We start from the raw sequence: 19,023 nt of genomic DNA, 5'->3' as shown, positions 1-19,023 counted from the left end.
CACAAGCAAACGATTTGTTAAGATGGACTTAATGAAGTGAGTCCATCTTCTACTGTAAGCTCTTTGTTGCAGGGAGTCTCCATCTGTGTTTATACAGTGGCTAAACCCATAGAAACCAATACTGATTAGGATTTGGGGGCACAATGGTAATAAACCCCCCCCCTAGAAATCTATATATTTTTTTCAAATTGTGAACATTACAACAGAAACAAAACCTCAAGCCTTAGAGAACTAGGAAATATTTGGCTAAAGTAGAAGAAACCCACGTATTTGAAAGTATGGATATGCATGGTTAAAGCACCAAAACAATCTTAACTCTCCTCAAGTAGTGTCTCATTGACAACAAGCAGAACCTCCATGACAGTCTTATCTCTACATAACAAACAAGTTCATCATGTCAGTGAGCAAGAATAAGAATTAATATTTTTATTATAGTAGTGTGTAGGGACCAATCAAGAAGGAGTACTGTTTTTGGGTGACGGTTAGTTTGGAGTGGAGAAGCTAAACCGATCACAAGGGATAGGGAAGCGGAGACAGAGAAGGGGAAAAGAGTATGAAGTCAGGGTAACGGAAGCTGAGGTGAAGAGACTGTGGAATGGAGCAAACAGCCAATCAGACCAAGGGAGAGAACACTCTTCTGCAAATGCCCTCAGGCTGCTTCTGGGTTTGCTCCCACAGGTTTCAGTTTCTTTGGCCCCTGGAGCTATCTCCTCCCTGGAATTTCTTATTCCCTTAAACCCACATTGCTAAGAGGGGGATGCACGGTTTGGGCGGGGAAAGGGGGGAGCTGTGAAGTCTCAATTCAGTGGCTTATGTCCCAAAATTTCAAGGGGCTGAAGTGGGATGCAATAGAATAAACTAATATAGTAATTATGCTTATGGGGAAGGTTTGGTATAAGAACTATAACAATAACATGTTCAAAATAATGGAAGAAACTAAGCCCAATAAATGTTTCTTTATCTGTCTTCACCACTGACAGACAAATTTTGAAATGACTGTTAGCTACCAGATTTGTTTGAATTCAACGGTTGGTTTTGGCTAGAACAAAAGTTAGTATTTACCTACATAAGAGCACTGCTTCTTTTACTCTGCAGTGTGTTCCTGGTATATGGTACATTTTGCTTTCTTGCACAGTTCAGGTGAAGGATACCACTGGAGATACTTCAGGTGAAAAGAGAGATTGATTTTTGCCTCCTGTACAGCACATAGTTATTCCTCACCATTGTTGCCTTTTCAGACACGTTGAGTACAGTTTGCTGGAAGAGAGGATTTTTTTTCCCAATGAACTACTTGTGCTGGTTATTATTTTTGGTACTATGCTGAATAGTCTTTCATATGGTACATTGCTGTGGGGGATTAACCAGAAGAATTTTACAAGTTTTGAAAGCACAGAGAATCTTGCCTGGGCACTTACCAAGTCATTTATTTGAGATGTTTTATGACACAATTCAGGAAGTGCATCCCAGATTTGACAATCCCTAATTTGAGAAAGCAGAGGATCCATTTGTTGCACACTGATCACATCAGGAAATCGATCAATTACGACCTCTATATCATGGAAAGATGCATATAAACGATGGGTTGGATTAACAAAAGCCAGGCTTTCAAGTACAGGGTCTTCTAAAGGCATTGCCTTTTTCAAACAAATTGCACAGCTTCAACCAAAAATATTTTATATAACCTTGTATTGATCATGTTTTCCTTTCTTATGTAGTTATGTGTCTCAAAGCCCACAAACACTTCAGATGAGGGTTACTACACAGAAGAGTCCTTGTCATTTAGTTCTGTAATATTTTTGCTTGCAACTACCACAGAGGGTTGCACAAATCTCAAAAGTATATTTTTGTGCAGGATCATCATTGCTGGGTGCAAAAGTTTGGAGGAACAAGTTGAACTTTTTAGACATGGGCAGCAAAAAACAATAAATACACCTTTGACAAAGGATTCTCAAAGTTAAGTGGGAGTTGAGAACACTCAGAGTCTGCACATTTCAGGAGGCACATGTAGGACAAGGCCAGATATTTGGAGCTGGTTCCCTCCCTGTTAAGCCTTCTTATCAAGCTTTGTCCTTTTGTTCCCTCTACCCCTCCTGGAGCAGCTGTACCACAACGGGCAAGGTATTCAAGTTCACTCTCCGGGACTACAACAGGAGTTAGTGACAATCACCAGTGTCATGTGACAAGGATATTAAGCTTTTATAGCCCTGACTCATGTCTGTGTGACTGGGGCAGGGAAGTAAAGATCACTGTCTGGCCAGTATTCACACTGTCATTATAGGAATGCTGCTGGTTAGTGGACTGTCATCTCTAAGTTTAGGATTTCCTGTGTGTATGGGTGGTAGATTTGGCTATTTACCGTATCTGTGGTTTTATACTTCTGCAATATGCTGCTGTTCTGTAAGCAGATCACCATAAGCCAAAACAAGTTACCTCAGCAAAACAAATGTAACAATAAAGGCCCTTTTCACACTGCAGATTTAACCCAGAGCTCAGATTTGGTGTGTGGGTGTGTAGCACTCCCACAGGCAAACTCCCTTCCCTGTCTTCCCACACAGCAGTTTATCTTACAACTCCTCTACAGAGCTCCAGTGCATGGGGGAGGAGGGATGTGGGAGAAGGGAAGTTAGCTCTGAACTAAGCCCTTATTTACTGGGGATTGCTGCTGCACCAGACTCAGCCCTTCTTCTGTTTTCCTGTCAGGTGTCAGGACCGGCTCATTAAACAATTCCCAAATGAACACAATGCTCCTGAGTGCAATGACTCTAAGTGCCATTTCCCCCCCTCCTTTTCTGTTCTTTCTAGTTTCTATTGGTTTTTAGTTTTTTGTTTGGTAGTTTTTGTATTTTTAAAAATACTTTATAGTGGTTGATGAACAAAAGTGTTATGGTCTCCTGCTGTTTTTTCCACTCTAGAATTGTATTTTTTTAGTGGATGCTAAGGCAGAGCTGACAGAAGTGCAATGAAGGTCTGTCCTGCTGATGGGGCACACTGTTGTGGGATGATTAATGATTACGCTGAGGACTTACTGTCTACTTGGTCTTATTGCTGATCCCTGAGACACCTTTCTCAAAAATCACAGCTTTGTTTAACTAATCAGAAAAGCTAATGGAAAAGTAAATGTCCACTGCTCTATCTAGTTTCCCAACATCTGGCACTAAATTCTGCCAGCAATGAGGATGATACCTTGGTGACAGTGTTGTGTCTTGGAGCTCAGCCTCATCTGCAGAATAGTTATGCACCCTTCTTGCTTTATCTCAGGTCCTTATGTGGTACCCCTTACCATAACACTTGAGTACCTTACACTTTTTAAAATATAGTTATCTTCACAACACCTGTCAGGTAAGGAATTATCCAGCTTACAAATGGGGAATTTAGGCACATAGAGATTAAATGACATGGCCAATGTCACACAGGAAGTCTATGGCAGAGCCAGGAGGCAATTTGGGTTCAGTTGATTCCCAGTCTAGAGCATACTTGGCATGCATATAAAATACAGTAACCTTATTTCATCAAAAATAAATACAACTTCTACTACTAACAATAAAAGGATATAAGCCAAGGCTTTAGTTGGGGATTGGTCCTGCTTTGAGCAGGGGGTTGGACTAGAGGACCTCCTGAGGTCCCTTCCAACCCTGATATTCTCTGATTCTATAAGGCATCAGAATGATTTAAGGACTTCTTTAAGACTCTTAAAGCAGCTGTAGTTGTAAGAAGTGGTGGTGATGATGCAGAAAATCCATTGCGGAGGAGTTATGAGGGGAATAAAACTATTCTGAAAAGATAAGGAAGCAAAACAAAGTCTAATTTCCCGTAACTGTAGGGAGCTGTGCTGTATCTGAAACTGTTTTGCTATGTGATGTGCAGTTCTGAAATGTAATCAGCATCTCCTAGACTTTCACTGTTCCTTAGCCTTATTGGCTGAAGGCAAAACAGAGGCGGAGCATGCCTCTGAATACTCTTTCACCCTCTACACACCATAAAACAGGCAGCAAGCATACACTGTCTGACAGAGTGGTGCTTGCGGTTTGAAATTGGTTTCCGCTCAGCAGCAGTCACTTGAGTATTTTACTTTTACCTCTCCTAATAGAAGACAAGAAAATACCTGAATGCATCAGTATAAAATATAAGTGATGGGGGGGGGAACCAAAACAGCTGTAGATTGAATATCATGGAACTTGATAACCATGCTAAAGGTGATGATTATTAGAAACTGCATCTGTAAGAGACAAAACCAGCATGTCAGAGTCTGAAATCCTGCTGTTTGATGTCATGCTAGAGTTTTAACTGCTTTCTCCCTTGGAGGCCTTTGTGCTAACTTTGCAAGTGAAAAGTCTCAGGAGGACTACAAGGAAACCAAAAAGAAACTTGATATTTAAAAGGCAGCAAGCTGGAAAAATATCACTTGGGGTTGGATCGGCACTTCATAAGATGAACGTCACACGCCACCATGGCATGCACCAGCCTCTGCGCTTCTGGAACCACAGCTATGGATTGCATGGTGGTGCCAATGAGTCAAGTGGAAAAGGTTACTCCTCTGGAGGGTGCTATGAGCAACTTTTCGTGGCCCCAGAAGTGTTTGTGACTCTGGGCATCATAAGTTTATTGGAGAACATTTTGGTCATTGTGGCAATAGCCAAGAACAAGAATCTGCATTCACCTATGTACTTTTTCATCTGTAGTCTGGCAGTGGCTGACATGCTAGTGAGTCTGTCAAATGGATCAGAAACCATTGTAATCACCCTGTTAAACAATACAGATACTGGTGCACAAAGTTTCACCGTAAACATTGACAATGTCATTGACTCGGTGATTTGCAGTTCCTTACTTGCATCCATTTGCAGCCTGCTTTCAATAGCTGTGGACAGGTATTTTACCATCTTTTATGCTCTCCAGTACCATAACATTATGACAGTGAAGCGTGTAGGGATCATCATAACATGCATCTGGGCTGCTTGCACGGTTTCAGGCATTTTGTTCATTATTTACTCAGACAGCAGCGTTGTCATCATCTGTCTTATCAGCATGTTCTTCACCATGCTAGTTCTCATGGCCTCCCTCTATGTCCACATGTTCATGCTGGCCCGACTGCATATCAAAAAGATTGCAGTTCTTCCAGGGACTGGCACAATTCGTCAAGGTGCCAACATGAAGGGGGCCATCACTTTGACCATCTTGATAGGGGTTTTTGTTGTGTGTTGGGCCCCATTTTTCCTCCACTTGATTTTCTACATCTCCTGCCCCCACAATCCATACTGTGTGTGTTTCATGTCCCACTTTAACTTGTACCTTATTCTCATCATGTGCAATTCCATCATTGATCCCCTTATCTACGCATTCCGGAGTCAAGAGCTCAGGAAAACCTTCAAGGAGATCATTTGCTGCTGTTGCCAGCGAGGGCTCTGTGACTTGTCTAACAAATACTAAATGGAAACAGAGAATCTACTGTGCACACACACCACAGACCTCTAAACCTTTTAGTACTTTTCTCAACAGAACCTGGGCTATGTCTTTAATAATGAATCCCTCTCTCCTGCAGTTATAAGTCTCATTCATGTATAATTTATACCTCTGTGTAGTGCTTGTGAAAGCTACAGCTGTGATTATTTAACTTTGCGGGGAAAAAAGCTCACCAGTCTGTAAGTAAAAGAAAAATGTAATCTTTCTGGATTGTGAAATACTAATAAACATGATTATCTGTAGGTCCTAGATGTTGGGAAAAAACTTAATTGCCTTGCTTAAAATACACATATATTACTCTCCACATTTATCCTAATTCTGTTAACCTAAAAAACAGAGGCAGTGAGTTACTTTCATCCATGTATTAAATTATACACATGTGAAAATTTAAAATGTAGTTAGGCTAATGATGAGTGCTTCTGTATTGTATTTGTGTAACAGTGGCTTGAATTATATATTTTAAATGGACATGTTTCATTGAGATAACTCAGTTCAATAAAAGAAAAGGAGGACTTGTGGCACCTTAGAGACTAACAAATTTATTTGAGCATAAGTTTTCGTGAGCTACAGCTCACTTCATCGGATGCATTCAGTGGAAAATACAGTGGGGAGATTTATATACATAGAGAACATGAAACAATCTATGTATATAGATCTCCCCACTGTATTTTCCACTGAATGCATCTGATGAAGTGAGCTGTAGCTCACGACAGCTTATGCTCAAATAAATTTGTTCGTCTCTAAGGTGCCACAAGTACTCCTTTTCTTTTTGCGAATACAGACTAACACGGCTGCTACTCTGAAACCTGTCAGTTCAATAATTAGCTTCATCATAGGGGTTCAGAATAATTGAATAAAGCTCCTTTCCACTGATGCATGTACTGTCAAAAATGAATGAGATTTTTACACCCTTGCAACACAAGGTGACAGCTAGATATATAATGTTTTACAAGATAGTGATTGCTGTATGACTGAGGTTCAGTTCAGCAAGTGGAGATACTTTCCTAGAGTGACATTTAGTGCTAGATAAAGTTGCCAGACTGACATCAGTTTGGAGACTCTGTTTATCTGCCGAACATATATAATATGGATAGGGTTGGCAGAATTTTTGAATTTTTTTATAATTTTGATGGATAACATCAATGTCTATTTTAAAGCATTGTTTCTTATTTTTATCAATTTAAATTTTCCCAGTTGTGGGAAATTATGGCAGTCAGACAAGAATTGTTTCATAACAATACATGTTGAGATTCAAAAAGTTAAACTTTTATAACCACTAAAACACAAATTGTCAATATCACACATCAAAATATATCTAGTAAATAGCCTTAAATCAAACTCAAGTTCTCAAGCAACATTTTTCTTACTTTGCCTCTCTGTAAAGTTTGAGTATTATTGATGGAGATATTTTTTTCATTGGTTTGCGTGTGTGTGTGGAAAAATCCACATTTATTGATATTTAACAATAAAAAAATCTAATCCTTCCGAGCTTAAATATGGGCATTGACAGCACAAGCTTCTATATGTAGACTTACCTTGGTACCAGGGGATCCATCTCGAGGGTTAAAAGGCAACTTCAGTCTCTGAGTATTTTCTGTCCTTCCCCTCTCTAACGAGACTACCAGTATGGGTGTCACTTGTGGTTGTAAGTGGGATGCAGGCATCTTTTATTATACAAATAGTACCACAGTATTTAATAGTAATTGCCCCAAATTCTGCAGTACTGCTATGTAAGATGTAGTGGTTCACACCATTATTGTAGAATATTGTTTATAGTACTTTCTTTTCAATAAAATCACCCGTCAGCTAGGACATGCACTGAGATGATTAATTCCTTCCTCGTATGCCAATGAGCAATGTCCTTTGGACATTGCTTGGTGAGACTGTGTAGTAAAATGGAAGGGACACTGGCTTGTGAGTCTGGAACCCTGGTTCTACTTCTAGTGGTGCCAGTGACCTGTGTTTAATCATTTTGTGTCTCTGTTCCAAAACCAAATTCTATAAACCCAGTGAATTCCAAGTTAAGGGAAACCTTAAAATAAATACAAACCTGTTCAAGTATGAAAACGCACAATTAGTGCACCCAAACAACCTTAAGTCTGCCCTGCAATGACACCAGGCAATAAATAAATATCTGTTTATGATTAAAGCCTGTTAATATTTTTGTACCTAAATTAGATGAAACTGATGTTTAAAGACACATTAGATTTTTCTTTTTTTCTTTTTATTTCATGCTGTGGAGCCATATGAAAAGCATTTTCTTATTTTAACCTTTAACCTGGAAAAGATGCAGCTTCCACAAGGGGAAAGCAATTAGTTCATCCAGAAATTTCTGTTTCCACAACAGAAATGTCAAAGCTACACATGTATTTGCCCCAAAAGTGCTTTTTCACAATATGTCTTCACTCTAGATTAAAGCAATTAATATTTAAAAACACATTTTGTAATTAGAGTGCCATCAGTTTATAGAGGTATATTAATGTTTTTTACGTTACATGATGCAGATTTTCTAAATTATTTTATTTTGCAAAGGTTATAAAATAACTCTGCAAAACCATAACAAAGAAGTTTTTTTTAAAAAGTACCTAAAAATCCAGCTTCCTCTTTCTCTGCAGATTAGCTCAAAGCTCAGGGTGAGTTTCACAGGCCTAAATTTTTAAAAATGACTCACTTTTTGGATGCATGACTTTAGATGTTTTAAAAGGGCTTAAATTTCAGAGTGTGTGTGTTCAACACTAGAAATGGTCAGAAATGGATTTTCCATCCCACAAAAAAAAAAATTGAGATTTCAATTTTTTTTAATATTAATTAGGGATGAATAGCCACAATTTAATGTTTTTCATTAAATTAAATTCTAAAAAAAATATTTTCAGATTAATCAAAATATTTTGGTTTCATATTGACCTGTGTGAATATATATATATAATTTCAAAATGTCAATTTAGTTGAAGCAGTGTTTTTCTGAAGGAAAACTGTTTAGATGAATATTTTTCAATGAGCTCTACTCACCACTTTCTGAAAATCAGGCCTCTTTAAGGTTTGTCAAGTTAGGCATCCAAGAATGGGGGCATCAAAATCACTAGCTACTTCTGAAAGTTTAGGCCAGCGTGTCTACATTATTATTACTAATATAGTGGGTGGTGCTGCATGTAGAGGGACATCTATGTATGACTTTGGGAATCTCAGTATTTTGGACAAGTAAGTTTAAAATCATTTATGTGCTGACAGCTACTGATATTTGTCTATTTGAGACATTCAGTAAGATGGTACAGAAAGGATATGTGCAGTGTCTTGATAATATCAACCCATACAATATTGGTTGAGGTGCAAGATTTCAGATTTCTCCTTGTTTTTAGCCCCAGAAAGTTCAGAAAATGCAGAAGAAAGATAATGAATTAAAACATTAAATTGTCAGCATGAAGGGGAATTTTAGCCTCTACAGTTTATGCCCTGATGCTGCGAACACTTATACGTATGCTTAAATTTACTACTATGTGGAGTTCCATTGATTTCTATGGGACTAATGGTAGAAAAGTTAAGCACATGTATAAGTTTGTGCAGGATCAGGCTCTCAGAATATACCCTAATGACAGTGGGTGTCAATGAAAGCTCAACACTTGCTAGGCCAGGAACCAACAATAAGAGGCTGATAATTCAGTTGTTGTTGAGGGTTCTTGGCACCTCTCAGGATTGGGCCCAATCTTTCAATACTCAGTGTCTTGCAGAATTGTGGCTTAGATCCTGGTATCTTCCTGTTCTTACAGTGAAAGACAATGATATAATGCAGAGTGGCAAATAGTGAGATTTTAATGGCACCCCCTGCATTAACATTAATCATTTCTCTTTATAAGAAGAAAAAAAAAGGTGGAATTAAGATACCTTTGTCTGGTTCACCTGTGCTGGGAGCCTGAGGAAAATAAATCATTTTTACAGATTCTAAAGAGAGAAGATTAAAGATGAGAAAATAGATTAATCTAAAAAAAAATTATCCTCTAAAAAGCTTGGAATTCTATTTGATTCTGTCAAAGAACTTTTCATCATCTATAAGACATTACACATATCTACAAATGGTAAGTGTACTGAATTACACTGCAACATTTGCTGATATTTTCAGCCAACTAATTTGTGCTTGGGAAATCATGCTTCAAATTATTTTCTGAATTACTCATTTAACATTCAGAACTAACATTCTATCTTATATTTTATGGTTTAGGGTGATATTAAATAAGGCAGTAATTTTCACAATATATTGGTTACCCCACAGATTTTTTCCTCAACAATATTGTCATAGTTTCCATAAAAGAGTTCCAGTCCTTTGCCCTATTTACTAGACCAGGGATGGGCAACTTTAAGGTATTAGAGGGCCACAACATCCACTGGTTTCAGAGTGGTAGTAGTGTTAGTCTGTATCAGCAAAAACAACGAGGAGTCCTTGTGGCACCTTAGAGACTAACAAATTTATTTGGGCATACGCTTTTGTGGGCTAAAACCCACTTCATCAGATGCATGGAGTGAAAAATACAGTAAGCAGAATATATATTATAGCACATGAAAAGATGGGAGTTGCCTTACCAAGTTTGGGGGGGGGGGGTCAGTGCTAATGAGCCAATTCAATTGTAACACTTTGATGGGCTGGGGGCTCTGACACAGAGGCGGGGGGAGGTAAGGTGCTGTCCCACAGGGTGTGATGTGGGGGGAGGAGTGTCCTGCCCCTGGGAGGTGAGAGGTCCTGAGAGGAGTCCGGTCCTGCCCCCAGAGTGTGTGATGTTGGGTTAGGGTGGGAGATTGCAGAGTAAAACTGCCCCACTCTCACCCAAAGAGTAAGCGCTTATCCCATGGGATTGGAACTGGCTACCTGCTAGGGTTGCCAACTTTCTAATCGCACAAAACCAAACACCCTTGCCCTGCCTCTTCCCTAGGCTCTGCCCCTGCCCTGCCCCTTCCCAGAGGCCCCACCCTCCACTCACTCCATCCCCCCACCTCTGTTGCTCACTCTCCCCCACCCTCACTCACTTGCTCATTTTCACCAGGGTGGAGCAGAGGGTTGGGGTGCAGGAGGGGATACCAACTCTGGGCTGGGGGTGCGGGCTCTGGGGTGGAGCCCAAAATGAGGGGTTCAGGGTGCAGGAGGGGTCTCTGAATTGGGGCACACAAGTTTGAAGTAGATGGGGAATGTTCTTATGCTCAAACTTGTGTGCTTTAAAAACCTGGTTGAGCTGAATGCTTAGGACTGGACTTTTCTAACCGCTTTAAATCACAGAAATTGTCCGTCGACAAATTCAATATCATGGATAATAATAGGATGCTGAGACTATTTTCAATTGTTTGGGATAATTAATTTATTGATTTATCAGTAGGTGTGAAATCACTGAAGTGATATGAATGCTGCCTTATTAAATTAAATGTAGCTGGAAAAATCTTTTACAAACTATATATTGGTTTCTGGAAAATGCCTGGTTCCTCAAATAAAAAAGAAAAAGATCATATGGTCATATTGCATATGTGGTCCCTTGCAGTAATATCAAAGTAAATACCTTCAAAATATTAACCTTCATATCTTCCACAGAAACAACTCTACTACTGCTTTTACAGTACTTGTACTTTCTATTGAAACAAAATGGATAGTAAAAAGAAAAGGAGTACTTGTGGCACCTTAGAGACTAACCAATTTATTTGAGCATAAGCTTTCGTGAGCTACAGCTCACTTCATCGGATGCATACTGTGGAAAATGTAGAAGATCTTTTTATGTACACACAAAGCATGAAAAAATACCTCCTCCCACCCCACTCTCCTGCTGGTAATAGCTTATCTAAAGTGATCACTCTCCTTACAATGTTTATGATAGTCAAGCTGGGCCATTTCCAGCCCAACTTGATTATCATACACATTGTAAGGAGAGTGATCACTTTAGATAAGCTATTACCAGCAGGAGAGTGGGGTGGGAGGAGGTATTTTTTCATGCTTTGTGTGCACATAAAAAGATCTTCTACACTTTCCACAGTATGCATCCGATGAAGTGAGCTGTAGCTCACGAAAGCTTATGCTCAAATAAATTGGGTAGTCTCTAAGGTGCCACAAGTACTCCTTTTCTTTTTGCGAATACAGACTAACACGGCTGTTACTCTGAAAAATGGATAGTGAATCTGGTTACATCTCCAAATGGCCCAATCACTCCCAGGGTTGCCAACTCTCATGACTTTATCATGAATCTTGTCATATTTGCATTTTTCTGAAAGCTCCAGCTTCGGGAATCTGAGCTTTCATTAGTAAAACAAAATGTTTCTAACTCTCACAGTTGTGAGAAAAGCTTGTGAAAAATGTACACCTTAATACACTCAACAACCAGAAAGAAAATAAGACCCAAAATATATATAATGAAAATTCTATGACTCTAAAGCAAATCTCATGATTTTGGGGGGGGGGGCGACTTGTGATTTTTCAGTACTTGGGATTAACATTATTGCATTTAGGCAGGGTAAACTGTAATCCTTCTCCGTCAACAGAGGAGAACTACACAAGGTCCTATCAAAGTTTGTAATAACAATGTTCAGAATAAGAGAGACAACATAAGACAATGGAAAATACCAACTCAATTTATTGCATACATCTACATATATAGTATCCGTAACTGCTCAGGTGTATTGCTTCTCTGGAGGAAATTTTAGTAGTTCAGCTATTGTCAGAAGAGAGAGCTATGTACAAGCAGAGACTGATAGGCAGTCCTCATGGGTGTGGGCTAGAGTCTGGTCTGTTGAATGTTACCTAAAAGGCTGGGAGGGTGGAGTGCAGAGATGTTCCACACCCGCAGGAGATGCACAGTAGGTTGTACAGATGTTCAAAATATGGTCACATATGCTCTTTGGGTTCCTTGGGCTAACGTCTCTCAGCAGGGTCCAAACACACTCATTAGTTTCTGCTGGGACCCCCAGACTTGGCTTCTGCTTGGTGAGGCTCATATGCCCCAATCCACTTCTTGAGCTTGGCTCTTCATTGTGGATGCTCAGAGGCCTCATTGGGATCCATTAAACTCCTTGGCTCCTTCTTGACTGGGGATGGGTGAAATTATATTTACTCTCCCAAGCCCACTCCCTTATGGTGCTAAAATGAGCATCAGTCTGCACGGTGTAATTATTCCTCCCCTTTTTTACATGCTTTGAGCACTGAAATAGTTAACAACATTGACCCTGAGTTAATAAGTTAATAAGTCCCTGAGTTAGCACCCACTGAGACATCGGTGCCCACTGCGTGGGTGCTCCGGGGCTGGAGCTGGGGAAGGGGCGGAATGGGGGCGGGGTGAGGGTGGTGCAGGGGTGGGGCCAGGGATGCGGGGGGTAGGGAGGGGCGGGTCGAGCACCCCCCAGAAACAGTGGAAGTCAGCGCCTATGCACTGAGATGAATGGGATAGGTCACACTTCTGAGCTATATCTTTGAGTTCTGTAAAGCCAGGCCAAGATCACTGCATCTGTTACACATGGTTCATGTTTCTGAGGCTGCTTCAGCAACCATAAGCACTAGAGCCTTAGGGCATGTCTGCGCTTGCCATTTAAAGCAGGAAAAGTACCTTTTCTTGCACAAAAACCGTGGGAGCATCTACACTTGCCAATGACTTTTTGAGATGAAACTCAAAAGTTTCACCATAAAAAGAAAACCACCTCCACGAGAGGGATACAGCTCTTACTGGTGATGCTTTTGTGGTGATGTGCAAGTGAAGACACATTCTTCCTGTTTACACAGCTTTTAGCCTCCTGAGGATATCCCACAGTGCTTCGGTGACCACTCTGGCCAGCAGCTCTGCTGCTCTGATGCCAGGTAAAAAGACATCCACCCCCACCCCACCCCCGTAAAGCCCCAGGAACTTTGAAACTCCCCTTCCTGTTTTCTTGGCAAATGCTCACTTATCATATGGCCAGGTGACAATGGCTGCTCCACGGAGCAAACGATCCCCTGCTCGGAACAATGCTGAGCTACTGGAGCTGATCAGTGTTTGTGCAGGGACCCCGGATGCCCCACAATCACCCCCCTCCCCTTCCCTCAAGACCCAGGGTCAAACTGCAGAGAGCTGCACTGTGGGATAGCTGCCCTAGAGCACTGCTCTCATCAGCAATGGAAGTGCTGCTAATGTAAACACTCTCTGATGCCTGAGGAATTAAGTGAGTACACAAGCCAGCGCTTTACTTTCACCAGTTCCCTATCACTGGTTAAACTTACAGCGCAAAAACTCTGCAAGTGGAGATGTTTTAAACAATGAGAGTTTAGCCTCTGGAGAACAGGAACGCAACATGAAAGAGGGTGTGATGCATTGCACCAGTCCTTACCAGCCCAATCTCTGCCCTGCCTGAAACTTAGGATTGTTTCACAGTTGGGAGCCTCTTAAGTGATTCAGCTTTAAATATTCATGTTGAAATACTTAACTGATCTTTTCCATACTTGACTTGTTCTGTGGATCTCATTTAGAACTAGTTGGTGCCAAAAAGGCCAGATCTAAATCTAAAACTTTGACCTAACTCTGTCACTCAATGGTGTGAAAAATTCACACCCCAAGAGACATGGTTAAATAGACCTAAGCCCTGGTACAGACACCGCTAGGTCGATGGAAGAATTCCTCCATCCACCTAGCTACTGCCTCTCAAGGGGGTAGATTTACAGCAATGGAAAAAGCCCCATCTGTCACTGTAGCGAGTGTCTACACTACAGCAGTAGAATGATATAGCTGCAGAGCTGTAGCTGTGCTGGTGAAGTGCTTCTAGTGTAGACATAGCCTTAGTCACAGCCTGGTGGTGTGGAGCTGTAACAACCCATGTAGAACACCAGGAGGCAGAATACCCTGGTGTTCACCCTGACGTGCAAAGGAAGACTGTCAGCTACTAGGCTCCTTCTTAAGGTGCAGCCTGATCCTACCGCCTGATGTTGAGAAAAGAAAAGAGCCATGGAGCTATCATCTCTCTGCCACCTTTGGGACACACCCGGGGAAATCTGAGTTCCAGGTGTGTAATATTGCCTGGCTCTTATACAGGTTTCACAAGGGATGGGGAAGGTTCCTTGCACACACCCTATGCACACACACCCCTTCACACTGCGTACATGGACTAAAAAAATGAAGCTGTCTGGAAACTTCCTGTATGACATTAGATTGTACAACAAGATGCTGCATAAGACATTCCCATTTCTTTACATGTTGTATTAACAACATGGCACAATCAGAAGGTACATAGTTTAAAGTAAGCTTTGAACTCTAATGCTGCATTTTCTAAATAAGCTTTTTTAGCTCAGTTTTTTTTCAAAACTATGACAGTTGTACTCATCCATAAATTCAACTACATTATGCAAAAAATGCAGATTGAAAATTGTCTGTATCATTCGCCTTTATTTTTAATTGTATCATTCTTTTATTCCACTGCACTATCTTAATGAGGAGCTACCTTCTGAATTATAGAGCTGTATTTCCCATAATGAGGAGGAGGAAGGAGATGGCAGTAGTCATAGATATGATTCATTATATACTTTCTAGCTCTTTTTCTGGTTTGTACTTGTTCTGTATCTTCTTGTAGTCCGACTTCTCAAATCCTCCTCCACAGTTTAGTTTGTTGCAAAGATCAGCCGTGAAAAGGTTGGACGTAATGGGGGAAAAAACATCCAAAGAAAAGTCAGTCAGATAATACTGCATGTCCAAGTCTGACAGGTTCTCTGGCCCAAAGTGAGCTGCCAGTTATTTCAGCAGGCATTTGCTTGATGGAGCAATTCCCAACATCCCGAAGGCCTGGAGCCTTATTTGCATATGACAGTTTTCAGGCTAATGTATGTTGGGGATATAAAACTAATAGTTCCACTTGTAGAAAAATGTAAAAGGGAAATAAGGGTTACTCTATTTGGTGTATCTGTCTAAACAGAAAAACTCTTGTTTAATTCTAGATGCTGGGAGGGTGGAATGTAAGGTCTGTATCCATCACATACAATTATTTCTTGGTCTACATTTATGCAAGGCTTCCAATAGTCTCCTGCATTTTCAGTCTACAAAGGCAAAGGGTAGATTTCTGTTTTAAATATTTTGCAGTCCAGGTGGCTCTTAGAACTCCTTTAATCTTGCACACAGAAACTTTGTGCTTGATAAATCTTATTTCCTTCTGATATTTCTATTAGTAGTGAGGCAGAGTGGCCTCTCTCCAAGCCTCACGGGGAGGGTTAACCACCAATGCACCTATTTCTTTTCTAAGCTTATTTTACTTCTGCTGTTTATACTAGGCATTCTGGGATGTCACTGAGAGTGCCTCTGGTCTTAAAAGGGTGTTGTGACCCACAAGAGATATATAGTTGTGTGTCTGATGAGTATCAGCCACAGGATAGCCAAGAGGAATGCTGAGTGTGGAGTGCTATGGTTACCGTCCATCTGCATAAAGGAGTTCAATGGTTTAAAATTATTGTGTGGTAGGAATCATCGGCAGGCTCACTACTCTTTGAGGGAATCATAACATTACCAAGCTTCTTGATCTCTCAGACCTCTTTTCTCATAGAAGGTATATAATTGGAAAAGGGAAAGAAAAGGAGCACTCTACTTGTGCTACATTGATGATATCTTCATCATCTGGACCCATGGAAAAGAAGCCCTTCAGGAATTCCACCATGATTTCAACAATTTCCATCCCAACATCAACCTCAGCCTAGACCAGTCCACACAAGAGATCCACTTCCTGGACACTACGGTGCTAATAAGTGATGGTCACATAAACACCCCCCCCTATACCGGAAACTTACTGACCGCTATGCTTACCTACATGCCTCCAGCTTTCATCCAGATCACACCACATGATCCATTGTCTACAGCCAAGCTCTACGATACAATCACATTTGCTCCAACCCCTCAGATAGAGACAAACACCTACAAGATCTCTAACAAGCATTCTTACAATTACAATACCCACCTGCTGAAGTGAAGAAACAGATTGACAGAGCCAGAAGAGTACCCAGAAGTTACCTACTACTGGACAGGCCCAACAAAGAAAATAATGGAACGCCACTAGCCGTCACCTTCAGCCCCCAACTAAAACCTCTCCAGCGCACCATCAATGATCTACAACCTATCCTGGAGGACAACCCATCACTCTCATAGATCTTGGGAGACAGGCCAGTCCTTGCTTACAAACAGCCCCCCTAACCTGAAGCAAATACTCACCAGCAGCCACTTGCCACACAACAAAAACACTAACCAAGGAACCTATCCTTGCAACAAAACCCATTGCCAACTGTGTCCACATATCTATTCAGGGGACACCATCATAGGCCTAATCACATCAACCACACTATTAGAGGCTCGTTCACCTGCACATATACAATGTGATATATGCCATCATGTGCCAGCAATGCCCCTCTGCTATGTACATTGGCTAAATAGGACAGTCTCTATGTAAAAGAATAAATGGACACAAATCAGACATCAAGAATTAAAACATTCAAAAACCAGTTGGAGAACACTTCAATCTCTCTGGTCACTCGATTACAGACCTAAAAGTGGCAATATTACAGCAAAAAAAACTTCAAAAACAGACTCCAACAAGAGACTGCTGAATTGGAATTAATTTGCAAACTGGACACTATTAAATTAGGCTTGAATAAAGACTGGGAGTGGATGTGTCATTACACAAAGTAAAACTATTTCCCCATGTTTATTTCCCCCCCTACTGTTCCTCACACGTTCTTGTCAACTGCTGGAAATGGCCCACCTTGATAACCACTACAAAAGGTTTTTTTTCTCTCCTGCTGGTAATAGCTCTCATTATAGTGTGTATGGTAACACCCATTGTTTCATGTTCTCTGTGTATATAAAATCCCCCTACTGTATTTTCCACTGCATGCATCCTATGAAGTGAGCTGTAGCTCACAAAAGCTTATGCTCAAATAAATGTGTTAGTCTCTAAGGTGCCACAAGTCCTCCTTTTATTTTTGTGGACACAGACTAACACAGCTGCTACTCTGAAACCAGAAAAGGGAAGTTGTTTTTGTCAGGCTAGAGCCACCATTTCTTGCCCCTAACCTTTCTAGCTCTGCTCTTAGTGGCACAGCGCTGCACCACTGAAGTCAATGGATGTGTTGTTCTTGACTTAATAGGCAGCAGGATTACTCTTTTTGCCCCTTCTGTGATAGGCAATATTGCAGGGGTGGCGAAACTTACTGGCCCTCTGAGCCACCTATGACAATCTTCAGAAGTTCGAGAATGGGGGCATTGGCAGGAGCCAGGGATTGGGGCTTCAGCCTGGCTCCTGCTGAAGCCCTGAGCCCTGGCAAGTGTGCCCTGCAGGGCTGAAGCCCCAAGATCCCCTCCCCATTGGACAGAAACCCCGAGACCCCCCCTCCCTGCTGGGCAGAAGCCCCTACTGCACCATCCTGCTGCAAGGCACAGGTCCTGAGCTCCGCCTCCTTACGTCTTGTAGGTGGAGAATGGGGTGCGGGGAGGTTCCGTGAGCCTCACTTTAATGGTAAAAGAGCCACGTGTGGCTCGCAAGCCACAGTTTGGCCACCCCCGCAAGATAGCAAGTGAGGTGGCAACTTTTTTGAGGCGTGCGTAACCACAGTGCTCTCTCACACCCTCGAACATGCGTGTGCGCTCTCGCGCCCGCTCTGCTGCCCAGTCTCCCCTTCCTCCTCCTCCTCCGTCAGCAAGAGACGGGGCCGTACACTTTCTCTCATCAAGTGATCGGATAGTACACCAGAAACATCGGTGTCTTGTGATGATCAAGATGGTTCTATATTATGCCAATTCACAGCACAGGCTTTGTTTTTCTGTTTTTAATTACCCTCCTGAAAAGATCATTTATCTAAATAACGTATCTTTCGCCTGCAATAATATTATCCCCCACCTACCATCAGGGATGTAGTTGACCTCTCCGTGATTTATGTGTGGTACTTAAACAGACACCTAGGGGTATCTTTTCCAAAATATCCAGGCTGTCTGCTTAAAAGGTATCCTGTGTCATTTCCACATAGCACATGCCTTTGGCTTCCTTACAATGTTCCCATCAGAATTTCAGGTTATTTCTTCATTCTGATTCTTCTGCCTCCTTAGAAGAGAAATGAGGGCAGCCCAAGAGAGCAAATAATGTCAGAATCCCAATATAGTCTATGACACGAAGGCCTGTAGTTACCTTACTTGAGGCGTTCTGTCTGGCACATATTAATTGTGACACTATATGGATCACACTCAGTATCTCAGTTTTGTACAGAAAAGCCTTCATACAACTAGGACTCAACTGTATAAAATCTGCAAGTATATGCATAAATCAACCAGTTCTGCTTCCAGATGGAAAACAGATGAGATTTCCTTTCTTGTTAGGTGACTTTTGTGCATGGTTAAAAGGTGCAGTGGGATTAGATCACGGAGAGATGGGATTATTTTAGACATTGGTAGCACAATGATCTGGTCCACTTCAGGACTGGAAAAGAAGATGAATAGCATGCCTGGCCATTTTTGTAGCTTTGGCAGTGTCAAGAATTATGCACAGTTTCTGATTGTTCTGTGCAGGAATTTAGCTATTGTCATGGATTGTTTCCAATAACACTACAAGTCAACTCCCCAT

General features: G+C 41.3%; 1 protein-coding gene across 1 annotated transcript; it reads left to right on the top strand.

The window, feature by feature from the left end:
- The first annotated feature begins 4,022 nt into the window (after positions 1–4,022).
- Positions 4,023–5,698, top strand: MC4R (melanocortin 4 receptor). The gene has a single exon (XM_073329462.1). The coding sequence runs from the start codon at positions 4,429–4,431 to the stop codon at positions 5,422–5,424; it is 996 nt and encodes a 331-aa protein (XP_073185563.1). The 5' UTR covers positions 4,023–4,428; the 3' UTR covers positions 5,425–5,698.
- Positions 5,699–19,023: the final 13,325 nt, after the last annotated feature.

Source organism: Lepidochelys kempii, chromosome 2, assembly GCF_965140265.1.
Source record: "Lepidochelys kempii isolate rLepKem1 chromosome 2, rLepKem1.hap2, whole genome shotgun sequence".
Lineage (NCBI taxonomy): Eukaryota > Metazoa > Chordata > Testudines > Cheloniidae > Lepidochelys > Lepidochelys kempii.
This window is presented reverse-complemented; position numbering and strand designations above follow the sequence as displayed.